At 37.5% G+C, this 26,687-nt stretch overlaps 15 protein-coding genes across 15 annotated transcripts; 9 read left to right on the top strand and 6 right to left on the bottom strand.

Moving 5' to 3' along the window:
* Positions 1-350: 350 nt before the first annotated feature.
* On the top strand, positions 351-2,105 carry FDP41_013715 (uncharacterized protein; the record flags this gene model as incomplete). The annotated part of the gene is made up of 1 exon (XM_044704376.1): positions 351-2,105. One exon carries the CDS (start codon positions 351-353, stop codon positions 2,103-2,105), a length of 1,755 nt encoding a protein of 584 aa, XP_044565214.1.
* Positions 2,106-2,286: 181 nt separating this feature from the next.
* FDP41_013714 (uncharacterized protein) lies at positions 2,287-2,856 on the top strand (the record flags this gene model as incomplete). The annotated part of the gene is made up of 1 exon (XM_044704375.1): positions 2,287-2,856. One exon carries the CDS (start codon positions 2,287-2,289, stop codon positions 2,854-2,856), a length of 570 nt encoding a protein of 189 aa, XP_044565213.1.
* Positions 2,857-2,889: 33 nt separating this feature from the next.
* On the bottom strand, positions 2,890-3,763 carry FDP41_013713 (uncharacterized protein; the record flags this gene model as incomplete). Its single annotated transcript, XM_044704374.1, has 3 exons — positions 2,890-3,249; positions 3,315-3,385; positions 3,499-3,763. 3 exons carry the CDS (start codon positions 3,761-3,763, stop codon positions 2,890-2,892), a joined length of 696 nt encoding a protein of 231 aa, XP_044565212.1.
* A 131-nt stretch (positions 3,764-3,894) lies between these two features.
* Positions 3,895-4,989, bottom strand: FDP41_013712 (uncharacterized protein; the record flags this gene model as incomplete). The annotated part of the gene is made up of 1 exon (XM_044704373.1): positions 3,895-4,989. The coding sequence occupies one exon, from the start codon at positions 4,987-4,989 to the stop codon at positions 3,895-3,897; it is 1,095 nt and encodes a 364-aa protein (XP_044565211.1).
* Positions 4,990-5,509: 520 nt separating this feature from the next.
* On the top strand, positions 5,510-7,148 carry FDP41_013711 (uncharacterized protein; the record flags this gene model as incomplete). The annotated part of the gene is made up of 5 exons (XM_044704372.1): positions 5,510-5,570; positions 5,627-6,016; positions 6,157-6,166; positions 6,258-6,481; positions 6,583-7,148. 5 exons carry the CDS (start codon positions 5,510-5,512, stop codon positions 7,146-7,148), a joined length of 1,251 nt encoding a protein of 416 aa, XP_044565210.1.
* A 356-nt stretch (positions 7,149-7,504) lies between these two features.
* On the top strand, positions 7,505-8,209 carry FDP41_013710 (uncharacterized protein; the record flags this gene model as incomplete). The annotated part of the gene is made up of 1 exon (XM_044704371.1): positions 7,505-8,209. One exon carries the CDS (start codon positions 7,505-7,507, stop codon positions 8,207-8,209), a length of 705 nt encoding a protein of 234 aa, XP_044565209.1.
* Positions 8,210-8,395: 186 nt separating this feature from the next.
* Positions 8,396-10,828, bottom strand: FDP41_013709 (uncharacterized protein; the record flags this gene model as incomplete). Its single annotated transcript, XM_044704369.1, has 1 exon — positions 8,396-10,828. The coding sequence occupies one exon, from the start codon at positions 10,826-10,828 to the stop codon at positions 8,396-8,398; it is 2,433 nt and encodes an 810-aa protein (XP_044565208.1).
* Positions 10,829-11,710: 882 nt separating this feature from the next.
* On the top strand, positions 11,711-13,329 carry FDP41_013708 (uncharacterized protein; the record flags this gene model as incomplete). The annotated part of the gene is made up of 2 exons (XM_044704368.1): positions 11,711-12,201; positions 12,288-13,329. 2 exons carry the CDS (start codon positions 11,711-11,713, stop codon positions 13,327-13,329), a joined length of 1,533 nt encoding a protein of 510 aa, XP_044565207.1.
* Positions 13,330-13,566: 237 nt separating this feature from the next.
* Positions 13,567-14,076, bottom strand: FDP41_013707 (uncharacterized protein; the record flags this gene model as incomplete). The annotated part of the gene is made up of 1 exon (XM_044704367.1): positions 13,567-14,076. The coding sequence occupies one exon, from the start codon at positions 14,074-14,076 to the stop codon at positions 13,567-13,569; it is 510 nt and encodes a 169-aa protein (XP_044565206.1).
* A 722-nt stretch (positions 14,077-14,798) lies between these two features.
* FDP41_013706 (uncharacterized protein) lies at positions 14,799-15,086 on the bottom strand (the record flags this gene model as incomplete). The annotated part of the gene is made up of 1 exon (XM_044704366.1): positions 14,799-15,086. One exon carries the CDS (start codon positions 15,084-15,086, stop codon positions 14,799-14,801), a length of 288 nt encoding a protein of 95 aa, XP_044565205.1.
* Positions 15,087-15,634: 548 nt separating this feature from the next.
* FDP41_013705 (uncharacterized protein) lies at positions 15,635-16,810 on the top strand (the record flags this gene model as incomplete). Its single annotated transcript, XM_044704365.1, has 1 exon — positions 15,635-16,810. One exon carries the CDS (start codon positions 15,635-15,637, stop codon positions 16,808-16,810), a length of 1,176 nt encoding a protein of 391 aa, XP_044565204.1.
* Positions 16,811-16,958: 148 nt separating this feature from the next.
* On the top strand, positions 16,959-17,836 carry FDP41_013704 (uncharacterized protein; the record flags this gene model as incomplete). Its single annotated transcript, XM_044704364.1, has 2 exons — positions 16,959-17,611; positions 17,734-17,836. The coding sequence occupies 2 exons, from the start codon at positions 16,959-16,961 to the stop codon at positions 17,834-17,836; spliced, it is 756 nt and encodes a 251-aa protein (XP_044565203.1).
* Positions 17,837-18,088: 252 nt separating this feature from the next.
* FDP41_013703 (uncharacterized protein) lies at positions 18,089-22,805 on the bottom strand (the record flags this gene model as incomplete). Its single annotated transcript, XM_044704363.1, has 2 exons — positions 18,089-22,554; positions 22,718-22,805. The coding sequence occupies 2 exons, from the start codon at positions 22,803-22,805 to the stop codon at positions 18,089-18,091; spliced, it is 4,554 nt and encodes a 1,517-aa protein (XP_044565202.1).
* A 681-nt stretch (positions 22,806-23,486) lies between these two features.
* Positions 23,487-26,151, top strand: FDP41_013702 (uncharacterized protein; the record flags this gene model as incomplete). The annotated part of the gene is made up of 3 exons (XM_044704362.1): positions 23,487-24,392; positions 24,466-25,639; positions 25,781-26,151. 3 exons carry the CDS (start codon positions 23,487-23,489, stop codon positions 26,149-26,151), a joined length of 2,451 nt encoding a protein of 816 aa, XP_044565201.1.
* A 74-nt stretch (positions 26,152-26,225) lies between these two features.
* Positions 26,226-26,645, top strand: FDP41_013701 (uncharacterized protein; the record flags this gene model as incomplete). The annotated part of the gene is made up of 1 exon (XM_044704361.1): positions 26,226-26,645. The coding sequence occupies one exon, from the start codon at positions 26,226-26,228 to the stop codon at positions 26,643-26,645; it is 420 nt and encodes a 139-aa protein (XP_044565200.1).
* Between the last annotated feature and the right edge of the window lie 42 nt (positions 26,646-26,687).

Below are 26,687 nucleotides of genomic sequence, written 5' to 3'. Positions count from 1 at the left end.
ACAGTGCAGGACCTTCCCGTAAAATCAGAACAAGCTAAGAGATTCGCAGTTGTGGTCATCCTTCAACTGTCAAACTCAAAAGTTGCCGACTTGACTCTCATTTGGAAGGTGAAACCACAAGTGTTGAATTTCATTCTTCATAAAAAACGGCAACCACAAGAAGAACGATATCTACCACGACCACTGATAGATTGAGAAGAGATTTATCAAGCCGGAAGAGGCTCTTGAAAACATCATCGCAATATCTTTGACTACTGTCAACTGTCAAAAGCAGTCGACACCATCACTTGATTCTATCCTAACCATATTTCTGTATTCAATCATTCGACAACAATTCAACTCCCGTTGAAATGGGTATTCCACAATCCATCTCTCAAGAAGACGACTCTGATTGTTCCATAACACCTGCCACTTGTCGCGCTGCCGAACTTCAAGATTACAACACTCTCCGAAACCCTTCACGATTTCGATTCGGATCCAATAATTCTAACAACAATAACAACAATCAAAGAACCTCGTCTGAAAAAAAAGAAGCCATCGAACGCGTTCGAGATAAGCTCTTAAATGCCTCTTCGAAATGGCTTTCGAATCCTTCTTCTTCTTCCTTTCATTCTCCAAAGACATTTGTTCCTTCTTCTCAACCACAAGATTCACAACCTTCTCAACCATCAAATCGAAAAAAACTATTGAATGGAGTGACAACTAACACTCTTCGGAGACGTGCAGCTTCTTCTCCGGAGGAACGTGACAAAATCATTTCGACATTGGCTTTGTTTTTAAGTGTTCGAGAGAGCATGTTGAAAACGTATTTGGCTTCCGATTGGATGTCTACTGTTTCCATTATTGAACGAATGTTAGTTCCATCGGAATTTACACAATTTATTGAATTGGCAGTTCAGGAAATTGACGACCATTTTGATTTTTCCGAATATGGAGATTCGAGATCGACCGAGGACTCACCCGGAGGTCACAAACACAGTAGAAAACGACGAGGTGGAATTTTATCCTCTGTCTCTCATCATCATCATCGAAGACATCAAATTAACAAGAAGTCTGATGTCATGTCACCTGCCACATCATGTGCTCCTAATTCTTCCAAAATTGTAAATTTAAAATTAATGATAGTACCACCTCTCAAATATCACACACTCGTCGAAGCTTGTTTTCCAGTCATTGAAACATTTCTATTGGATCCTATGGAAATGACCAATTGTTCATTCGGAGTGGCACTTGTGGTCGATCATTGGTTTCTCTATTTCGAACCTGAAACGAATTTAATCATTCCGAAAAAACTCTTTTCGAGAGCAAAAGATTTTGTCGATCAGAACATTCCTACCTTTTTACGAGTTCAACAAAAAGTTAATCAAATTGAGAATTTATTGGCGGCCTGTATTTGTAAATGGAATTCTTCCATGTATTATCAAGCAGCAAAAATGGAATTCCATTCTTGTACGGAGAATTCTCAATGGAATTCTTCATCGCTTCAACCCTTCTCTTCCGATACGAGAGTCTCGTGTTCTTCTCCTACCTTATTGATACCATCGACGTCGTCTTCTTCATCATCAACCATTTCATCTCCATCTTCCTCTTCAATGAAATATTATGGAAATTCAATGGATTTTGTGGAAGACTTTTTTGTCAATTATTTGAAATATGATTACACACAAGTACCTACCTTTAATTATTTGAAATCCATGATGACCAATATTCGAGAAATGGGAAGCAGTGATTTAATATTTGATTTCGACAGTGACCTTTCTAAATTAATATACGAAACGTCCTCTAGTAATCACAATAATATGAACTCACATAGTGAGAATCGACATCATGATTCCACAATAACAACAACCACACATAACGATGAAGTCGAACGAAAGAATTCCTCCTTGACTTTTTTGGATTTTCATGATTTGGAATTATTTATGGACGATTTGTCAATTTCCATGCAAGAGCAACAAGAAGAGTTTCATCTTCAGGAACAGGAATGTGAAACTAATGCTGTTGATAATCCGTTTGTTGCTTTGGAAATTTTAAAGGCGGCGTTTGAAATTCAATATCTTGAAGAAAATGACGACCATGACGGGGAAGGTTCTGTTGATTTCTAAATAAAAACAACAATACAGACAAGGACACTTTATGAATTACAACAGTTCGGAATTCCATGATAGTTCAAAACTGATTACGATTTTTCGGAACGATCATGGTGTGGACACATCAAAAATCCTCCACCTGTCACAACAAAGAATTCCGAAAAATCGTAATCAATTTTGACTATAAAATCAAAAAATGGCTGAAAAATGCATCCAAGATCTAATCGACTACCTAAGAGGTCCTTGTAAATGGTATATTTACAGAAGTTATCGTGATTATATCGCAACAACCTTGGAACTGTATTTGAAAGATTTAGAGTTCAAGAAATCTATTGTTTCTGAAAAGTATTCTCAAGAAGATATCATTTCTCGTACAAAGAACCAATTAGAAGAAGAAAGAGTGAGAGTATTGAAAGCAGAAGAGGATTTCAACAAAGCTAAGCAAGAAATTGATCAATTACGCAAGCAAAAAGAAAAACTCCGCAGTTTTCTTTCTGTCCTTTTGAAGTTTGCCAAAGATAATCAAGACTCTTTGAATGGCTACTTGTTCCGTCATGGTATTCAGTTCGACAATTTTAGATCATTCACTCAATTTATGGAAAAGTTGACTATTGAAGCAATTGAAGAAGAAGAAGAAGAACTTGCATTATTAACCGAGCAATTGGAACAACTAAGATTTATTGAAGAAGAAGAAGGCCCCACCATTGAAGAAGAAAGACCTCACGATGAAGAAGAACGTCAAGATAGAAACCCCAGAAAGGATTGAACCTTCATAATGAGAAGGAATTAATGAGAAGGGTTAATAATAAATTGGAGCAAATGTATCAAAATTTTCAAGTGAAATTGTTTGCATGTCACTGCTAATGCCTCTCAACATACTTCCAATAGTGGTTCCAGCACTGTCAAAGAAAACAAAGTAAACATCATACAAATTCTTGTCGCTGTTAAATGCATAGGCAGCAATAGCTGTTCTTTGATCTGTTGGTGTTAAATTTTGTAATTTGAAATTATTTCCAGAAATGGAACTCACTTGCCAGAGCTTGCCAGAATTTTCTTGATATTTGAGAGGAAGTGAGACCATTGCATTGCTTGTCATTCGAACACCTATGTTTTTTTCCATTTCATTGAGTCTTACCGAGAATCGAGACAATAGTGTGCTCTATGAAATATATTATGGTCACCAAACCACACTTTTAAAACTCACGAAAAATTCCAAATACTTACAAAGGCATGTCCATTTCGTCCCAAGATGGTTGGAGTAGAAAAGCTCAACGCATTCGAAGAGCTGTCAGTGACTAATTTGCATAATTGGTTCTCAAATATCCATCGCTGTATTCATTGGTCCACAAGTAAACTCTTCGAGCCATGGATGTAGAGGCAAAGTTGACCCAACCCATAATGACCAAACCTTCATAATAGGGTGAACTTTGAGATGTTTGCAATTTAAACACATCAGAGGTTCCAACATTGGAGCCAGTGAATGTTGTGGAATCTTCTCGACTGTAAAGACCACCGAAATAAACGGATTGAGAAGTGGTGAAAGGAAGAAGAAATGCAAAGAGAATACACCAAAGAGTGAGTGGGAGGAAGGCCAAATGTTGTGACAACATGTGCAATGATGATGATAACGTGTTCCTTCCTTGTGAACTTGCAATCACGTTACGGTAGATCATGTCGTAGTTGAGATGGAATCTAATATCTAGTTAAAAAATTATCATGTTAAGGAATTCTTTTTAAAATCCTTAGAAAACACTGTTGTTCTGTTGGGAGTAAATTGTGTGTCACCACAACACAAATAAATAATTTAATGACTTTTAGAGTAAAATGGAGAAGAAGGAATTGGACATTGTGAAATCACATAGTCAATATAGACATCGTCAACAACACCATTAAATGGTCTTGGGCTAACTCTCTTAGAATCCATTTGTGTTGCATTTTGATCTGTTGTTGAATTGGATGTTTTTGGAGGAAGCGTAGGAAGAGGTTTTGGATCTCGTTTGGTTGTTGTTGTTGATTGTACAGAAACACTATTGAAGGAATTGGTTGAAGGCGATCCTCCAGAATAGGCGGATGCAACGTTGGGTTGAATAAAACTCTGAGTTCGATGATAGGTCTGATTTTGTTGAGGTAGAGGTGGTAATTGTTGTTGTTGCTGTTGTTGGATTTGTTGTTGGATTTGTTGTTGCTGTTGTGGTTGTGGTTGGGAAAAGGCATTAGGTGAAGAACTTGGATAGCTCGTCGTCGGATTCATCAAAATGTTATTTCCAAATGTTGGAATCACATGATTCTGTTGAACTTGATTCGGAGATGTATTCAATACAACACTCTGTGACCTCATAGTATTATAGGTCTGATGCGATTGTGGAACAAATCCCTGAGGAGAGCTTCCATGATGAAAGGATTGATTCATTGATGATGATTTTTGAAGTGGTGATGATGACTGAATCATTCCAGAATGAGGATTTCCAGATGAGGATGAGGATGATGAGGAATGACTCGAGTAGGTGGAACCAAAATCTAAAGGCTCCAACAAGACAGTGATGGTGCCAGCTGGTCCATTCTTGGAATCCGATAAACAATAGGTTACTATTTGTGGCCTCCTTTCAAGAGCTACTAACGGAATCACTGTAGAACCAATGGGTTTGTTTTTCGTAAAAATGTTGTAGTCCATCACTTCCAAGATCAATTGATCATGATAAATATCTTTTAATTCAACAGTAAATTCATGTTTAATTTTAGCATTTCCATCCCATACGGGGTTGAGTGTCATCATGATAGGCTCTGTTTTAAAGAGAGTTTTTCCATTCAATGTGCAAACCACTAACGGGTCGGAAGTCCCTGTCGAGTCTTTGGCTGGCAAGTTGTTGGCTTGTTTGAGAATGACTTTGAGTGATGGCATTTTTTTTGCGAATGAGAAACTGAAGTTCAGAGATTCTTCCTTTCCAAATTGGGAATAACAAGTTTAACCTCTCATCCATTTTGTTGGAATAAAGCAATAGGATACAAGCGAATATTCTATTCTGGCATTGAAAACTAAGAGAAAACGAGAGGAATTAAATAGTGTCACTCGACCTAAATTTTATCAAAAAATTACAAAATTGAGGTATTAATAATAGAACATGAAACAAAAAAAACCAAAAAAACAACAAAAAAAATATTTCTTTTCTCGGTGAACATGAAACACGAGTGTTCTCGCCATTTCTTTCGTGGCTCATTAAAGGCCTCATCAATTCTCGCAACAACATCCAGATCACTTTCTTTCTCAAGGTTTGAGCAGTAGTTTTTGTGATACACTTGGATCATCAGGTTCTAATCTCTTGCTTGGGCAGTCATTTGTGAGTCATCATCATGTATTGTCCAACGATGATCATCCGACAAGGAACACTTTGATACGCTCATTCCATACACAGTCTTCATGGATGAAGGAGAAGAGCATCGACAAGGCACATGCCAAAGTAACAACTTCTTCCGGAACGGGAGGTAACAGAAGTGGTGCTGAGCACAACCATGTTGAACAACCTACTGATGATTGGAAGTGTTGATTTTGGATGGTGATGTTGGTGGCTCATTGTCCCTTGATGATGTCAAACCTCTCTATGACGCTGGTTTTAAAGGAAACTCTTTGGATAATATCGTTCATGAGATCAAAGAAAATGGAAAATCAAAAGCCGTTGAAAGCATGAAAGAAGATTATGTCACAGTTCCTTCAAGCACTTGCAGGACTGTTGTTAATTGGGTCAATGATACATTACTGCCCAAAATTTTCACGTTATGGAATAAGGATCAAACAAAGGATGCATTATGTCAATCAAAAGTAAAAGGAGGTGCTGGACTAAAAATGGGACAAGTTCAGCCTTTGCACGATGAAGATTTTGATGGAACATCTCTCTCAAATATGATTAACTTGATAGAGAAGGCTCAACAAAGTGGGAATGAACTCTGCAAATGATATAATGAAACAAGTAATTGAAAAAGATGTTGACCCACCTACATGCACAGCGGTAGTGAATTGGATAAAGGATTACTTGATACAAAGAAACAAGATATATAATTGTTAAACTCTGAGACGATAAAACGTAAGTAATTGGATAATGTACAGAGAGTTAGAGATGCCATTCCGAATGTGTTTCTCAATACTTTTGGAAAAAATTTTACTTTTGTGGATAGAGAACAAAGTAACAAACTTATTTTCGACACTTTTGAAGAATATTCGTCACTACTTGATCAACAAGGATATGATATAGATAAAAACAATATCGTACTTCCATTCATTGCAGCAGCTCCAGGAGTTGGCAAATTAAGATTACTGAAAGAGATTGGATCGAGTTTATATCGTAAACATTTCAGAGAATGTGTTACTTGTTATCCTTTATTCGTTTCTTTTGGAAATGGTACCTTGATCACTGACATTGAAAAAGAACAACTATCTATCAACCAATCATTAATTATTAGAGCTATTTTTCATTCATATGTCATATCAATGGAAAAAAAGAAAATTTCGATCCCATTCTAAGCTCTTGGTTAACAACTTTTGAATATCAATCAATAGAACTTCCCGACCTATTGATAGCTATTGCTAATTTGTTGGGGAAGGATAATATTGATTTCTTTGTTGCTATTGATGATGCTCATTTAGTGGATACTAATCAAATTCAAAAAGAACACAATCTCTTGCGTACTCTAATGTCATATTTGGGTCATTTAATGCAACAACCACAAGGCAATTGTTTGAGATTATTTCCTTTATTTGCCGGTACATATCACCATATATTACTTTCAAACTTGCTCGGCAGTACCTATACTCCACTTTTTGTTCCAGTTACCGCATTACTATCTTCCTTAAACGTTGTTAAGATTATTGACGATTTATCAGTCACTTATGCTAAACTGAAGAATTGGAGAACCGACGTTGAGTTTAGGCATTACTTGAGACTCTTTTCTGGATTTCCAAGAGGTTTAGAATATTATCTTGAACAATATTGTAAATCTCAAACTACAGCACGGACTGCATTTGAAACTTCTTTATCCAAATTAGAACAAAATACTCATTACAACTGAATGACAAAATTCGTCATTCTTTGGCTTCAAATGTTTTAACTCGACAACATGTGCGCAAAAGCAGCTATATCGACAACTCTATGAATATCACCTTCTCAGATGCAGAAAATAAGGGCTTTATCATGTTGGATTCGGCCTATGATGATTATTTTACATGTACCTATCCACCGGTTCTGTTGAAAGAGATGATTGATGGAAAATTGGTACCGATTTTCGAAAAGATATTTTTTTCTACCGAAAAAAAAGTGTATGGATTTTCTTGGGAAGACTATGTTTATGATTATCTTTACTTATTTTTAAGTTCGATTTCAAAATGATCAGATTTGTCACTGAAAAATCTGTTTCCATATGCTACAATGTCAGAGAGAACAGCAAAACTTTCATTAGAACAAATATCAAACTGTAAACAATGTTCGGCTAAACATCAAATTCAAGGCACTATGAATGAAAAAATAGAAATGACAGATCATAATATATTGGATATAACAAAGGTTACAGATTGTGTTATCATCAAAAATGCAGCCTCTGCTGAAGCTGGGGATATTTTAATAATTGGTTTAAAATTGAAAGATTCAACTGATGATTATCTGGTTTTTCATATTCAATGCAAATGGGCCGACTCTGCAAAATCTAGTGAAACCTTTACACAAATTTTGCACGAAATAGAAAAGAATCAGAAATTGAACTTTGTTACGAAATCAAAGAAGACAAAAAATATCACAGTGATCGTGAGTGGAAAACCGATTTCAGAACTTCCTAACCACATTCCAGACAATGTCGTTCTTATATGCAAAAATAACTTTGCAAAATATTTTGGAATTTTTGCGGATAGCATGAAATTCTTTTGCAGCAAACAAATTCTTCATGTTAATGAGGTGAACGAATCAGAGTTACAAAGTTTTCCTGGAATCGGAGAAGAAATGGCAAATCATGTGATCAAATCACGACCAGGTTTTAAAAATATGGAAGATATGCGGAAAATGATACGTGCTAAGGTTCCAAATTGGGGAACTGCAACAAGACTAATCAACACTTTCAACGAAATTGAAATAGTTTTCTAGAAGTATTCGCTGTCACATTGAGAATTAAATAATAAAGCGCTGGTAGAAATGTTTCTGGTTTAATTTAAAGGATAAACTCTCGTTATACAAGCGAAAGAATAACCTTTTGTCTTTCCTCACATAATTCACTTCTCGTCGATTCATCTCTATTTTATTAAATACATCAATCATTAATGCAAGAATACATTAAGCATCATCAGATAAGGCAACACTCTTTCTCAACGTGGAGAGTTGAGAGGTAAGATAATTTTCCGACGAGGAATTTGGCGAAAGATTGGTTAATTTTCTCGGTCTGGTCAGTTCTTCGATTTCATTGTCAACTTCTTCATCGTCAACATGAGCGAAAGAACCCTCACTATCCTCTTCTTGGGTATTTTCACCAATTTCCTCGTCGTTGTCCAACATTGCTCTTGTGAGTTCATTGGAATCTGAGGAAGCAGCATCACTTTTTGCGTCATTGTCCTCCTCTTCCTCGTCCTGTTCAGTCGAAGGTTTGTTGATATTTACAAGGATTGTATGATGTATCTTGTCATGTCCTACAGATTTTTCATTGTTGAGCTGGAATTCCACGTCATCATCATCCGCGAGGAATGCACTGTCATTTAACTTGGAATTATTATTGACTGGTTCAATATAGGTAAGGGAAGTATCTCTGTTCATTTCGTCTTCTTGTCTTGCGCTTGTAATATTTTGACCACGATAAAAGTCCACTGTATCCCTTAGGCTTTGGTTATCTACTCGCAAGGTATTGACATGATGTTGTAAGAGCTCATTTTCTTCGGTCAACTTGTTCATTCTCTCTACAATGGCATTGTATTGCTCGAGCTTTTCTTTCAACAGTTCATTCTCGCCCTCAACAAAGCTGATTCTATTCTGCATTTCTTCGAGTTTCTTTACAAATATTTCCTCTCTAGCTTCAGCTTGACTTTCCTTGTTTGTTTGCTGTTCGAGTTGCTCCTTCATCGACTCTGTAATTTCTTCATATTGAGACATTTTCGTTTTGAAAGCTTGATTGAGATTAAAGAGATTCACATTCTTTTCATCGAGCTCTTTAGCAAGTCTATCAATTTGTGCTTGCTTATCTCGTTCAGCATTTTCAAAGGATCGACGTAAAGCGTTTAGATCTTCTTGTTTTTCGAATAATTGTTCTCCAAACTGGGCTAACATGATTTCCTTTTCACTCTCAAACTTTCCAAGTTTTGCTTCCATCGACGTTATTGTTGACTGAAGTTGAAGAATTTTTTGTTGTTGCAACACGTTTGTCCTTTCCAATTTTTGAATTTCCTTGTTGAATTTTTCTGCTTTGGACTCCATTAAACTATTTACATCCTCAATTTCGTCTTTGAGGCGCTTTTCTGACAAAAGGAGATTCTCCTTCTCCTTACTCAAATGCATTAAGGTTTGCTGCATGAGAGCTGTTTGTGTCTGCTGTTCATTCAAAGCTATTTGCAGAGAGTCAATTTTAGACTTGTAGAACTTTTCGCGTTGGGCAGAATTTTGGAATTGTGATGAAAGAGCCAGGTTCTTTTGTTGAAGATCGTCAAAGAGGGCAACTTGTTGCTCCAAATCAGAAATTTGCTTTTTGAAATGAGCCATAATTTGAGAGTGTCGTGCTTTCTCCTTTTCAATGTGCTTGGCCAGCTTGGTCAGTTTCTCTTCATACTTGTCCTGAGTATCTTTGAGAATGTTTCTATGATTCTCCAGTGATTTTTGTTGGTTTCGTTTTTCTTCATTCAATTCTTCTGAAAGGTTTGCGATCTGAGATTTTAGTTGATGAACTTCATCCAAATGTTGTTCGCATTCAGTCTTTTTGGATACAACAACCGTATTCAATTCTGCAATGAGTTGGTTCTTCTCCTTATTCGTTCTCTCTAAATCCTTATTGATCTTTTCGAGAGCCTCCTTCGATTCGAGTAAATTTTTTTCTTTGTGCTCACTCAACTCTAACTGGGATTGAAGTTCCTCAATTTGATTATGTAAATTTCGAGCTTCTTCTTGATATTCTCGCTCTCTCATTCGCCTTTTATCAACTTCTTGGTCAAGCTCCACTCTGGTCACGCGCAACTTTTGCTCAGCATCTCGAAGTTGCTCATTGGCAAATTGCAGCTTAGCCGAATAGGTGTTTAACGAGTCTTGTAGTTGAGCAATCTTAGAGTACATTCTCTGATTGTTTTCTCGCAAGAGTTTGACTTCATCGTCCTCTATTAAAAGAGAAGACCAAGAGGGAAGCTGATCCATCATCATCATCATGGAGGGAGTAGAGCTGAGAGTTGGCATCTCTAAGGATTGATTCATCATCTGAGGGTGCTGTTGATGAGAGTTGATCATGTTATTATTGTTTGTATGATACATGGAAGCAGATGATGCTGGTGTAAGGTTACTACCTCCCGCAGAAGGAACACTACTTCCAAACCCCGACATGGAAAAACGAACGTTTGAGGAGGATGGAACAGTGTTTTGATAATTCTGAGAGATGGAAACACCGCTCGTGTTGTTGCTGCTCATTAAACCATTGCTGCTGTGAGTACTGAGAGGTGAATTTTGCAAGCTACTCATCATGGATTTGAGGCTATGAATTCTCTCATTCAATTCCTTGGCCGTAGTGGAAGCCGAAGACATTTTTTTTTCTAGAAAAAAATTTGCCTTATTTTGCCATTCCCTACATCATGATCCAGCAAGCGGGGTCCCCATTCAGCTATAAATATGAATTGGCTGGATCATAGCAGCTCGATCTTGTCCAAGGAGATATTGTGCCATCACCAGAGGAGAGGTTGTTGTAAGTGTGTTCTTTGTTGGAGGAACTGAGAACTGGTTTGAGAACTGGTTTGAGAACTGGTTTGTGTGAATTCGAGAGAGAGAGAGAGCAACAATCAAGCCATTCAACAAGCAATTCCAACAACAATCACTCCTCTCTAGCACCCCACCGTTCCTACTCCTCTCAAAACCACAAAACCACTACTACAACAAACATATTCCATGTGTTTACACAACCCAGTATCTAAATGGCAACGAAGTAATTCACACTTGGCCAAAATAAGATCAAATCGCTTTAAACGTTCTTTCTGGAAGAAGCGGAGTGAACAATTCGAGATCCTTGTACTCTTTTGCAACGAGATATATATACATTCATGACTAGTTCTGAATCGCAACATCTCCCATACAACTTTTGGCACAATGTCATTAATGAAAGAGACATATGGAGATCCAATTCAGATGCAGCTAGGATGATGAGAATTTAGCAGTGTCAATGCACTTGTCATAGTGTCAAACCTGTCTTTATCAATGCAAATATGAACTGCCTTTTCCTCCATTTTAATTCTTTGTGTTCCATTTGTATTTTGAGAGTTCATATTCACGCATGGTCATAATTCCAAGATAACGCAACTACCAATAAAAGAAGGATTTGACCAAAGTTTCTACGCCTTTCGGCATGAGAACATGTCAAAAAACAATTCTTGTTGTTGTTGATCCAGGAGTTCATAAGAAAGACACAAACAAAATATGCCGCATTATTCGCCTTCATTCCTCTACGAGAATCCCACATTACCATTCTCATTATTGTTTCCTTTGCGTGAAGACATGTCAACTTCCCTTCTCCAAGACAACACTACCTCTCCTCCAATCCCTTCCGTGACCAACACTTCTCAATGGACAGATTCAGTGAAATATAGTTTGTCTGTTGTGTTGACAAGTGGTCCATTCTTTTTAATCTTTTGGACTCTTCTTGTTGTGTCCATTGTCGTGTACGCACTCAAACGAAGAGAAATGAAGAGAAATCAACACATCTTGTTCATATTGACCATTATTTTGGCATCGCATGTGACTGCCAATTTAACATTTAGAATGATTTCTGAATTGGGTAATTTTGCATCCATAGGCATCAACAAACCCTTTAACCTCTATTATTCCATTATAGGTATCATTCAGAGAGTAATTATCAATTATTGGGTTTGGCATCAACTCTTGATGATGGCCTTCCTTTGCAATGTCTTGTAAGTACGACCTAACGCGTTATTTTCTTTTGTACGCTAATATCAGAAATTCATGAACACGATTTACGTACAATTCTCAACAACAGTGTCACGACATGCAGAGAAACAGGTGTCATCTCTCAGAATGAATTCAAACGAATGAGAATGATTCTCGTTTCTACCTTGATCGGTGCAAGTATTTTCTTTGTCATGATCATCATTGCCGTTGTGGTGATGGGTGCTTTGGTGAGTGCCGAAATCATTCATGATGCAACATCAGTTCTCACTCAACAAGTTTCCATTTACTTGGTTGCTACCGTTGTGTTTTTAGTGTTCACTCTCACTTTTTCCATCATGCTTAATGTCACAGGCTACAAATTGAATATTTCCTTGCAAGAGAGTGTGAAAAAGTTGAAAGCTAAGAGGAAGCAAGATCTTTGGGGACTGAGTCCTCCTGAATCTTCTTCATCATCACAGAATGAAACAAGATCAAGTTCTGTCCATTCAAAATCTCAATCGGGAGGAGCTGTGAGTTTTCTTATAGTAGGCACAAACAAGAGAGAACGAGAACATACTCTCGAATTGAAACAAATGGCTCTTCGAAAAACTCGAATTGTGCAGGCAGGTCTCTCTATTGCCTTGATATCGCAAATCATTGGATTTATATTCATTCCATTGATCGTTGCTTGGCAATTTAATACTCTCTTTTTTCACGCCTTCACCAATGTTGGTCTCGCTGTTTTCATTTCATTAATGATCACCATTAACACACCCATGCAAGAGGTTCAACGAATGTTTCGAAGAAATTCACAAATTAGTGTGGAATCGAATGATGGCAATGGTCGTCATGCTGGAGAGTCCTCAAAAAGTGCTGTCATGAAGACATGTTCAACTCCTAGTTCTTCTGTCACCATGATGATAGGAAAGGACATGAATGAAGACAATGACAAGACCAATGATCCTGCTCAATCACAAACACACCACCATCTCTCAACCTCTACGTTCAGTACTAAGAATACACTTTCTTCAGGTAGTATGAGTCATCATGAAATGAAGGATGTTCAATCGCCCTCTTCAACAGAAATGATGGATGTTTCTTTGGATAGTGAAATAGTATCAAGTAGTAGTACCACTCTACATCAGGTTTAGAACATGTTCTACAAAGCGTGAATAAAAATTAATCTTGAAACTAGCTGATCTAGATGTGTGCAGAGTCTCATCGATAGAGAAGAGAATCGACATTCTTGTTTCTTCTTCTCTCACACACAACACATATGACAATTTTAACAATCTTTCATTCATAAAAATCAAAATTCATTTTCATCATATTAATTTTCGGTCAATTTGAATAATAATAATTATTATTTTCATAATATTAATTTTCGGTCAATTTGAATACCAATCATGAGCCGATCCTTCATAATTAATCACATGACGATATCCAAATTCTTCTTTCAATATTTGTTGAACCATTTGACTTCTGACTCCATGTTCACAATACACAATAATACAATCATTTGGTTGTGGCTTGGAAAATCTAAATTCCATTTCAAAGTCCTCATCATCGGCTTCAAACGCACTATATATTAAATTAATTGGAATATGTTTTGCTGTTGGAAGAAGTGGATGATGACCTCTCACTTCTTGATGACTCCTAACATCGAGTAAAAGATAACTTGCAGTTGATGAATGGTGATCACACTGTTGTTGATCTTCATTCCGAGTTGAGGATGTAGTTGTGATTAATTGTTGCAATTCCTGTTTTGAGATTTTTCCACTTTGTAGGATTGAATGATTGAGTGGAAAAGTTGAGAGTGATGATTTTTGAGTGGAATGATCATCATTCGAATGATTACCATTATTAGAAGGGAAAGTGGAGGAAGTTGTAGTTGACATGTTCTTGATCGAGTTATTGTTGTTATAATGCTTCAATGAGAATACCCAATACACGCTATTGCTTGTGTGGTGCTTGGTAATAGATTCCGGTGTGGTAGTACTGAAGGATGTTATGGAAAATCTTCGAAACAATGATTTTTTGGAATTCAAAGACAGACCTCTTCTAAATTTTTTCATTTTTCATCTATCAGAAAGCTGCCCGCATATGGCCGAGTGGTTTTTCTGGAACTGTGGCAGCCAACTGGTCCAGCGTTCGAATCCCAGGGGTTGCTGCTGTTATCGTGAGCAGTTTAAACACCTTTACTTCCGGGGTGCCTGCTAGGAAGTCACTACGTATCTTACGTTCGGCTTGTAAATAATGTACATAAAACCATCGAACAACGTTTATCATCGAATAAACCCATCCCTGAATTTTTCATCTATCAGAAATTCGAACCTCGATGGACAACAGCTAAACGATTTCAGAAAATTCTGTTGAGGAAGCTCTAGATTTTCCTCTTCACATTATAATGAAATCGACAGTATCTGTCTCCAATTAATTCCATAGCTTAATCAATATATGCTAAATAGTTGTAAAAAGTTATACAGCGAACGGGAATCGAACCCATGACCTTCAGCGTGTAAAGCTGACGATCTAACCGACTGATCTACCGCTGCTTACGATTTTATTGACGATGAATCATTAATGTTGAACAACAAAACCCTTTGTGTTGCTACAAGGTTTATTTGAAATCCTCATTCTTGTTCATTCCACTGCTACTCGTATTTTGCATTCCTATTGGTCCGTGAGGAATATCGGAACCAGCATGCTCTCCACTCATGCTTCCTAATCCATGTTGCGACGCAAATGAATGCTCGACCAATCCTCCACTCACATCTCCACTCATACTTGGAGCCCGACTCACTGTTTCTTCTTCCATCTTCTTCATTTCTTGTGTTTTCTCTCCTTGTTCATTGGTGACTGTTCCAGCTGATAGGGTGCTTGATAGGACATCTTTGATTCTCTCCATTTTGATATGCAGGACAGTGATTACCATTCAAATATATATTTCTCTTGTTTTAATTGAAAATTACTAAACAGTTACAATCTTGTGCAGTTGTTAGGAAGGATTGCACTAATTTTATACAAAGATTGAAAAATTAACTTGAAGCCGATTGAATATGAGGATGATCATTGAAAGAGTAAATGACCATATTCATACATTGGTTTCAATTAGGAAATTCGACAAAGTGTGTTCATGTTTTTCACACAAACTCCATAAAAAACAATTCAAACCCAACATTTTAAAAGTCATTCCTTGCAAACTGTACCGTAGCACTCATACACTCGTGTTTCTTTCGATCGGTCAAAAGAGTCCTCTCCTCTCTCGTCTCCCAATCAATTTCACTCTCGTCACAGCTCAAAGAAGGTCCTTCAAAAAGAGGCGAAAGATTCTCTCAAGTCTCCGAATCAACCATCCATAACGGAGCCTCCTCTTACTCGTTCGGGCTTTTTCCTCTTGAAGCGCGTGGGATTCTCTAATAAAAAAACTCATCTTCCTCCTCCATCATCACAATCATGCAAAACTTGAATTCAACCATCAGCAGCAACAGCACCACCACCAACCTTACCTCTTCGTCTTCCTCCTCCTCTTCGATCCATCCTGCGGATAATCATAGTGATGATGAAAATACTGTCTTTGAACTTTTTCATATTGCCACGGTTTGCAAAAATGTCATTCAAGATGGCGAACGTTTGATTGTGAGAGAGAATCGACAGAAACCTCTCACTCCCGAACAACATGCTCATCTCGTACAGACGTGTGTCATGTCCATGTGGAATGGTCCTCAACATGTTCCATGTCTTTCAAAATTGAATTTATATCAACGAAAATCTGAATTGGAATTAATGAATGAGAGAGGAGAAGAGAATCGGGAGGTTTTTCATGCTCGTTCAAGTAGAGCTTCCATGAACAAATCGAATTGGCAATTGAACCCGGAATTTATTCATTCACCTTCAACGAGAGAATTCATCTTTCAAGAAATTGAAAGCTGTCACAAGTCAAGTGATGAATTTAATGAGAAATTTAAAGAATATCATGAATTAGTGAATAATGACTGGATGATGAATGGAACCTTTGCTAAAACATTTCCAAAAGTCGTGGAAAATTTGAGCCAAGTCGACAATTATGATTCAAAAACTCTTTCTTCAATGACTTTTCATCTTCGTGACAAATTCCTTTCTAAATTCAAATCCTCTTCTTCTTCATTAAGTTCTTCAAAGAAACAACAATTGGATGATCTCTCAAAACACTATTACCCACAAGAGAGACAAGAATTAGAAGAATGCATTCAAAGACATGTGTTGTCGTCCACAACATCAAATAATACTTCATTATCCAACACAAACACTTCAACACATAGTACTGACACTTTCACTTCCTTTCATTATCCAAACTTTTTAGAAGATTGCAAATTGCCAATCAATCGATTCTATTTCAAAACTTCGACGCAATATTGTAAAAAACATTTCATGAATTGTGTAGAGAAATCGGGTGAGACTCTGAATCGGTTGTCCATTTTACAATCGATGGATTGTGCATCGAGTCATCACTCGTCTGAAGAAATTCAATGTAAGAATGAATTTTTGCAATATTTTGGAGAATTGATTCAGGAAAATGTTGATTTAGTTCGAAGAGGTTCTGGAGAGACCACAACAACTCATGTTCCAGGTGTGGGAAATGTGATTGAGTAAACATATATGTTCATCAATCATATTAATCATAATAATCATAATAATCATAATATATCATCGAATGAATGTAAATGCATGAATTTGTATGAATTAAATATTTTTGTAAAGTCTTTCATCGAAGGCGCCTTTTTTTGCACACCACAAAAAAATGCCTCCACGCGGATCATCATCACAGCGAAACACAGAGTCCGAAGAAGAAGACGAACGACGAGGTATTGTAAGGCCGAGTGGAGTGCCAAAGGCTATTTCAAAATCAAGAAGAATGGCTGAAGCAGCCGCTGCATCTTCCTCCTCTCAACCCTCTCAACAGCAGACACAGTTGAGGCTTACGAGTTCGGGTGGATTGGCAAGGCCAAGAGGTGGTCGGGAAGAACCATCAACCTCCCGAGGTTCTGAAACAGATGATGAAGCCTCGGATAGAGAAGAGGAGCATCGTGCAACTGGAAGAGTACCACCTACTCAACCTCCACAGCGATCTACTGCATCTTCATCGGGAAGAGCTGGTGCATCGAGGAGTGCAGCTGGAGCATCATCATCAGCAGCCACTACGACAACAACAACCACTAGAAGAAGGCCACCGACAAATAGGCCTCGATCTAGACCTGGTGAGAAGGCTCTTTTGGAAATTCGTCGATTTCAAAAAACAACTCACTATCTAATTCCGAGATTATCTTTTGCTCGTCTTGTGAAGGAAATTTCAGAAATGGTAGCTGTCAATAGTCGCTTGAGATGGCAAGCTCATGCCATTGAAGCTTTACAATCTGCTGCTGAAGATTATTTGATTCATCTTTTTGAAGATTCGTAAGTAATCGAATCTTGATATCACTATTATTTTAGTGACTAATATTACGACAATATTTTTCGATCTTTTAAATTAATTATGACATCTCATTGTTCAACATACATGTAAATATTGGAAACAGTAATCTTTGTGCAGCCCACGGAAAGCGAGTGACTATTATGGTGAAAGATATTCAGCTCACAAGAAGAATTCGTGGTGTTGCACGAGAAGCTGTATATCATTGAATGCAACTCATAATTTCATGTAATACTATTCTCTTGATCTAATTTAACTGTGCTGGAAAACTTATCGCTGCTAGGTACTTTTTAATTTATTTACACTGTGAACACATCCATTGCTACAATGTTCGCCTTAATGTTGGAGAGAAAATGTTGTTTTGAACAAATATTTTAGCATCATACAAACAATAGACCTCACTTGAATGAATTAATAATTATTATTTTAATGAGATTTCAAGAAATGCCAGATTCAACTAATTACTTTTGTTGATTAAAATCTTGCTTCAATTTTGAAAGATAGTCCTCTGGTCTCTGTTGGTTTCTGTTTTGTCTGTGTTTTTCTCTGGCACTCTTAAAGATTGCAGAAGGATTAAAGTCATCTGAGGCCAAATTCACATTATCTGAGGTCGCTGGTGAAATTGTTGAATTGTCTCTTGTTTGTGAAGAAGGCGGTGATGAAACTGGGGCAGTGCTCATATTTGAGGGGGTTCCTGATGAGGAGGAGCCTAGCACTCGGCCACTACCACCGAAATATTTCTGATCGATCTGTGGTTGTTGCTGTTGTGGTTGTCTCTTCTCGTGATGAGGTCTGGGTGGTCTGTCTTGTTTTTGCTTTTGTTGGAATTGAGCGACTTGCTGATCAACGTTATTAACCTCCTTCAAAATCTTAAAGTTATTACCTCCTTGGTTGCCCTTCTTGTTGTTATTGCTGTTGCTAGCTGATGCTCCACCTTGTTTGTTGAAGGGTTGCTTTGTCTTTTGCTGGTTTTGACCCTTTTCAAAGTTGCCATTGCTACCTGTTGGTGTGTTTGAGCTCAATTTTGGCATGTCATAATTGTAGTTGGAGGTGGTGAAGTAGTGTTGTTTGGTATATTCCATCTTGGGCTTTGAATCAAATGAACGTTGCTTGTTACCTTCATCCCAAATTTTCACATACTTCTTATGATCCAAGTTTGCAAGAGTTTTCAAGCTCACAATTCCTCCTCTGCTTGTTTGCAAACGAGATCCAAAGGTTGACCCTCCAACAAACTCCTCATCAAAGATCACTTGTCCATTGTCTCCATCAATACCGACAAGGATACCCTTGGTTCCAAATGGAGCAGATCCTGAGCCACTCATGTGCAATACTCGATTTCCCAATGCAAAATCTGCAACATAGAACAGGTTTGGACAAGGATCTTCTGGCTTGTGAACAAGCAATGGATCAATAATTATGGATTGAGCCACATTAGATGGTTGCTTCTGCTTACTGAATTCAATGGCTGCCTGTTCAATTTCTCTCATGACAGAGACTGGTAGAACATCCTTTTCAATGTCAATAAATGGTAAACTATGATATTCTTGATCTGCAATCCACTTGATAATTTCTGACACCTTTTCTTGGTAGTACTTGTCTCTTTCACTGTCTTTCAAAGTGTTACTGCAAGGGAAAAAGTTTTCACATGTGAAAGGAATATCCATGCCAAGCTTTTCTACGAAATCAGGGAATTGTTGAGCAAAGTTGCCAATAAGAGTGAGTGCCTTATCAGAGAGTTCCCAATCTCCAAATGTTCCACTCACAGAGAATTTGCTTGACGAAGGCTTACTAAATAGATTGGCTCCCGTTTCAAAATTGAGGAAGTAACCCTCATCGAGATTTTGTTCATTGAAGTCACACTTGCAATAACCAACAACTCTCTTGGTTGACTTCTTTGATCTTAATGAAAGACCAAGATTGTGAGTAAGTTTACCATTTGGAAGTTCAAGACGAACTGAGCCAACAATCAATCCGAGAGCTTTCTTTGAGATTTGCAACTTTTTGGCTGCCACATGGAATGGATAGTATTGCTCAGAGGCAAACTTTTCAATACTCTCCTTTGGATACACTGGTCTTGATTCTGTGTCAGTGTATGCATCAGAGATGGTCAATTTGAGCTGGTTCTTTTCATAGCCTGCTACTTTGGCAAGAGATCCATAATTTTGCTCTCCCAAAATCAGCACAGTGCTTGAGATTGGATACTCCTTCTCGATAGCTTGAGGACCAACCTCCAAAAACTTTTGATCCAAAGTAGGATGGTATTCCTCATGTGACATCAGTAAGGATGCAGGATAGGAAAACTCATCTCTATGGAATGACTTTTTGATTCCATACTTATCTTTCTTCATTCCTCTGAATAATTTAATAAATACCAAAACCTTCACATTTCCAACGTCGAGTCCATATCTTCTTAAAAGCACGTTTTTGTGGTAGGAGTATTCTTTTCTGAATTGATCGATTTCTCTCTCGTCATGAGGTTCTCCCTCACCCTTTTCATCATAATAACTTGCTCTCTCATCGGAAATACTCGACAAAATACCAATTCTTGGATATGGATAACCAACGTATACTCTCTTTCCAATTAAATTTCTCAAGCGTTGAGCGACTCTAATGGATTCCTGAACCAAGAAATCCTCATCCATGGTTTGCTCTTTGGAATATTGTGGAGTCAAATTAATGACTAAGCTGGGCTTTCTACTTGGTTGACCAAAAAGTACAATACCAACATCTCTCTCCTCAACTTTTGTCTTCTTACATTCAGGCACTGGGAATCCTTCCAAATTGTGCTTTCCCATTTTTACTCCCTTGCACAATTGAGGAAGGAATTTTTCATACTTGGGTAACTCAATAACTTGTTCTTTCACGTGAGAGTTGATGACACTTGGTAACTCATCGATAATGGTAGTTTCACAAGTCACGCTAACAGATGGGTCATAAGTGAACAATAAATTATTTCCAAAAGTATTTCTCTTTTTCTCAGCATCAGTCAAAAGCGACTCGTCAATCGTCTTTACAGCCTCTAGTAATCTTTGTTCGTCAATAAATGGAAGTAGAGAAACTCCTTCATAGTCATATCTTGTACCCTCGCGGTCAATGATAAATTCTTGTGGATAAAAGTCAAAAATAGGTGAACTCTTGAGATACAACTTTCGGAAGGGCTCAGGAAGGATTTTAGCGCTGCCTTCAGGAAGCACACCCAATAACTGTTCGAATGGACGGAATGGAATACCTGGGTCAGAAAATGTAATTTCACTCGCATACTTGCTAATTTCCACCAAATCAGTTGCAATTGGAGCATAATGGAATGGATAGAACCATCTCCAAGAAACCAATTGGTTATAATAGTATTTGAAGACCCATATCAGTCCTTCAACATACGAGCGTACCACTCTTGACACCGCTTCCTTATTGTCATAATCAATGTTCATCTTTGTGGCATAGTAAGCTTTGTGCCACATGGAGAAATCAAATTCTCCCTCATTCACTGATTTCAACAAAAGATCGTTCACTTCTTCAACTTCGATAGGAGCTTCATCATCCTCATCTTCAAGAGGTTCATCAATACCGTAAGTGCCAGATGTTGGTGCATTAAAGTCCATCAAATTTGATACTCCAACAACGAGACCCATATCTTGTTCAACTTCATCGCCATCAGTAGCAAAGAGTTCTTCTTGTTGTTTGAGTTTAGTCTTTAAGGAATTTGGCGAGAATTCATTTTCAAATGAATCAATGACAGCGCTGGCACTACTTGTCACTGTATTCATAGAATCGACAATAACAGGTTGTGGTTCAGCAGGTGTTGCTTCTGTGCTCGAGTCGCTTACTTGTGGAATTTCAGGGGCCATTAGGGAGTTGATACCAATAAAACCTTCAGAATCCATGGTAACCAATTTGGTTCTTCTTTTTCTTGCCTTTCTGTTTTCCCTCATTCGATTGAGAAATCGTTGTTGCATCATGGATGCTTCTTGCTCAGCGAGAGATTTCACAAATTGTTCAACACGATCCAAATGAACCTCTCCTAGCTCAGTTAAATATCCAGTTAATTTTGGTAAAACTTTTTTGTAAATCTCAATCATGATATTGATACTTCCTTCTTTGATATCGAGAGTTGGCATGTGAGGAAGGAAATCGTTACCCGTGAAAAAGATGAAAAATACAAAGTCATCTACTATACGTTCCAAGTCATATGGGAACGGTAAGTTTTGACCAGTTAGGGCTTCCCTAAATTCAAAGTCTAAATATTGTCGTAATGCATACAAATGCAACAAGTGGAATTTTTCAGCGAAGGGCTTATTCTTTTCCTTTGAATCTTTCTGTCTGTATTGTTCGAATACATCCTCACGAAGAAGCATAAAGTGAGGTTCGTGAGTGACGAGACCTAGACAAATTAAATCAGCATCCAAACCATACAAACAGTGTCTTTCGTTGGGCAAATAATCATCTTGCATTTTTCTTCCTCTAATAAAGTTCATAATTTTGTGTTCACCTTCACCTGGCACTTCATGACCAGATAATATTACTTTACACTTTTGCCATCTAATATCTGTCTTCATCTTGCTGTGAACCATGTATTTCAAATGTTCACTCAATTTAGCCATGAACTCAGTACCAGGAGTGATACAGTTGGAGTCAAACACATCATCCTTCGGAGCCACAACTTCACCCTTCTGCTCCAACTTTTTACGTAACTGTTGTTCATCGTGTACTTTTCTGAAACGTCTCGATCGTTGTTGATTCATTTTGGCTCTAGGTGCCACTCCATCCAATGCTAAGAAGAAATACTTGGAAGGTTTAATCAGCTGAAAAAGTTGGTCAATATAACGGAAAATCTTGAGTATCATTTCTTTCTCGGTGAGTTGGGATTTAATCTCATCATCCTTGTGAGTACAATTGTGGATGATTCCGTTCATGTCAAGATAGAGATTATCTAACGTGATGATAAAGGAGGGTGATGATGAAAATCGAGTTGTTGTAGTATTCAAAGCAAGATTAATTATTAATACGAAGATAATGTTGCGTATTGAATGTTTTCGAAAAGATTATTAACATGATGGTTATTGATTTGATAATATTATAATTGTTGTACGTACCAACTGTTGGAATAGTAGCCTCGGTTAACGAGGTAACAATGCATGGATATCTCTCGGATAGCCATTTGAATAGTCTTGGAACTCCCATATCGGATTCAACTAGATGTTGTGGTGGTGATCAAAAAGGAATAATACAAAAGGTAGATTGATGATACAACACAATATTACTCTAGGTAAAATCGATGATGATTTTAAGAGCTTTCTCTTAATAAATAGTGAATATAACAAATAAAATTGCTCTATATGAATATCCAAAAAGAATTGAACTTTTCGAATTCGCTCACAATATTAAACAACTTTTGCAAGCCAACCAGCTTATCACTAGACGATGAATTTTTTTTTAAAAAATCAAATTTGAACAAAAATATCCTTTGAGGGTGATGATGCTGGATGATGGTCAATCACTCAAGTTGGGAATTGTGAAGCTTGGGATGAAGGTTCAACTTGTAAAATGCATCGAATGTGTTTGATGATATCTATTTTCTGCAAATGACGCCCAGTTGATCGGAATTGTCAATTCTACATTTACAGAATCATGATATTATTCGACAAACCTAATGCACCTTCTAACGGTTTTAACTTTTTGATTTTAGCCATTGGCCATTCCAATATCTTTGTTGATTGAAACAATAACCACATCAACGTCTACGAATAACTCTCTCCCAAAACATTGGAAACACAGAATTATTGTGAACAAACACTATTCCGCAGCCGAAAGCACTGAGAATCATATTTTTCCACAAGAGTAATACACATCGACAGAAACACCATGATTGGAAATCAACAAAGCAATCCCAACCCGAATGATCACCTCCATCAAGATTTAATTTTTGAAGAAGAAGACACTACAACAACACATCATCGTGAAAAAGCAACGACATTTCATCCTCTCAACAACAAGACCATACTTTCTCATCATCAACTTCCAAAACTCTCTCTATTCCCTTCTTTCTCCCGTAAAAATTCCATCTTCACTTCCAATAGCTATTACTCAACTAAAGGCAGTAGTACCGTCACCTCTCATACAGACAAAGCAAATACTATTTGGTGGTGTTGCTCCGAATGCCCAAATGGAGTCAGGATTGTTCATTGCTTGTTACTCGTTTTTATTGTTCAAGGAATTTTAGGCTTATTAACCAGTGTCTTGTTGCTGTATACAAGTGGAAATCAGACACTGTCACGTGTATCTGAAAATCAAGCCTTTCAAACCCAGCTCTTTGTGCAGCTTCATATTTCAACAATTATCGATACCTCTGAGAGCGTGTTGCAACAAGTATACTTGGAGTTGGACTCTGGTTTGGATATTTACAATTTCACCTCATGGATCTTACTTTTCAAGTATATTCGGGGTTTGTACATTCGCACTACTCCCTTAAACATGCTACAAATAGGTACTTTTAACGATTATTATGTGGGGACAAATGAAGTCAATCAAACCTTTTCTGTTCTGGAGTTTCACAATAACACAGACATATTGTATCGATATAGAAATGATGAGAATGATTTGCGTAAAGATCCTCTTTCTGATTCCAATCTACTGAATGCTTCCTATTTTCCGTATAAACCGACAGACAGACCTTGGTATAAAACTTTCAGAGAAAATGTGAGAGGTAGCATTTCACCTCGTTGGTCAGATATCTTTTACTCAGTGCATGGTAAACAGAGTATTAACTTGGTAAGTAGCCATGATGTTTCAATAATATTCCTATTGAACTTACTTTTTGATGAACCATTTGTGGTGGAAAAAGGCCTTTCCAATTTACATACAAGCAAACACTACTGCAGTGAAATTAGGACTCTCTCAAATTACTAGTCCTAACAATTCCATGCTATGTCGCGATAAATCATGTTATACCCCTGACCATTTGTATGGAGCAGTTGGAATCTTGTTTTCACTTAAACAATTAGGAAATTTTTTGAACACAACCTTGCTAAACTATCCCAACCTTAATTATTGTTTCATAATGGATCGAAGTGGCAAAATCATTGCCTCTAGCAAGGGTAACACTACCAATAACAGTACACAACAAGCAACACGTGTGAACGAGGAAATACGGTCATATTCACAACATATTCTGCATAATAATGTGAGCAACACAAAAGCCGAGACTTTCTTCCTGAACGGAAAGAATGTATTTGTTTCCACAATTACGGACAAGTATAACCTCATGTGGAGAGTAGTGATCGTGTATAATCAGTCAGATTTTGTGAAAGAGTTATTCGCAAGTGGAATTACATCTCTCGTGGTGTATATCATTATTATGGTCGGTGGTACCTTGGTTTTGTTCATTCTTGTTCAGGCAATGAATACTCCACTCAGAAATGTAAAGAAAAAACTTGACAAACTTGTCAAGTTGAAAAATATGAATGAGTCAGAAGAGGAAAAACATAGCATATTTTCTGACATTTCATCACTCGAACAAAGCATTTCTGCTCTCCGTCGAGGTATCAACACGTTTAGCAAATATGTGCATCAAAATTTCATGAAGCGTGTGCTTAGTGGTCAATACTTTGCAGAAATTGGAATGGACGTACAGAACATGACCATTCTCTGTTCGGACCTTGTGAGCTTCACAGAACTAGCCGAGTCTACTGATAGTGAAATATTGCTCTCTGTCATGACCGAGTACTTTTCTGCAATGACAACAACCTTGGAACATCATCATGGATTTATTGAAAAATATGTTGGAGATGGAATTCGGGCATTGTGGAGTAGCAATACACACAATGGATTGCTAACGAGAGTGGAAGAGCATGAAATTAGAGCTTGCAGAGCCGTGATAGAAATGTTAGAGGTTTTCCATGATCTTAACAATGCATGGCAAGAGAAAGGTTATCCAAAATTGGACATGCGTGTTGGAATTAATAGTGGTGAAGTGTATTGTGGCTCGATGGGTTGTTTAAGCCGATTGAGTTTTGGAGGTAGGTATTACATTCTTTAGTTCGTGACACATTCATGACTCTGCAATTGACATTTGTATCAATTGAACATTGAATGGTATAATCTATTGTCATTTTTGACATCCCCAAATTTGGTTGGTGATTCAATTTCATGTCCCGCAGTGATTGGCGTCAATGTAAACATTGCTTCCAAGTTGGAGCGATTGAATCGAGAATATTCCACCACAGTACTGATTGGAGAAAGCACTTACAATCATGTGAAAGAACACTTTGTCTGCAATTATGTCGATACTATAGGAATTAGTGGCAAACGTATTGCATTCTTTAGCTTGGAAGGGAGTATTAAGGACGCCACCGATTTACAAATCAAAATTTCGCGTGACTTTCTACTCGTTCAACACTACGCGAAGGAAGGGGATTACACCTCTGTCATTCGAATTTGTCAAAACATTCTCAGTTTGCAAGATTCTCCTGTTGCCACAATCATGCTCTCCAAAGCAAAAGCAAAACTATTCAAGCCCAAAACTGAATAACAGAACTCGTTTCTTACTGTTGTTTCGCTCGTCCGGTTGTTTTGATTGTTCCCATTTCCAGATTGAAAAAAAAAATGTCAGAGGATTCACCTCGAGATGTGTTCTACAACTTGGCTCAATTCATGTCTGGTTTTTCTCATGCAGCCAACATGAGCAGAATGCGAGGAAATTCAAATAATCGAATGTTGATGGATGATGATGATTTTTTCATTCCCGATCATCTCATTGATCAAGACAGCACCACTAACAATGGTCGGCAACGAAGAATTATTTTCATGAATTCTGGTTCTTCATTATTGGAGAGTTTAGCTCTTCAAAATAATGCCATCACGATAAATCCGAGAAATGAATCGTTTGCTCTCAATAATGCTAAACAACTTCCGAGAGCTCAGAATTTGGCGTATGATGAAGAACCAACCAAATTTGTGGATAATCCCTATGCTAAAGATAAACTCGTCGATGCAAAAATTCTAGAGTTGAGGAGATTTGTCTAAAATATATATAATAATGATCATCATGATGATGGAATGAGCAAC

The sequence above is a fragment of the Naegleria fowleri genome (assembly GCF_008403515.1).
Source record: "Naegleria fowleri strain ATCC 30894 chromosome Unknown tig19, whole genome shotgun sequence".
NCBI classification, from domain to species: domain Eukaryota; phylum Heterolobosea; class Eutetramitea; order Acrasida; family Naegleriidae; genus Naegleria; species Naegleria fowleri.
This window is presented reverse-complemented; position numbering and strand designations above follow the sequence as displayed.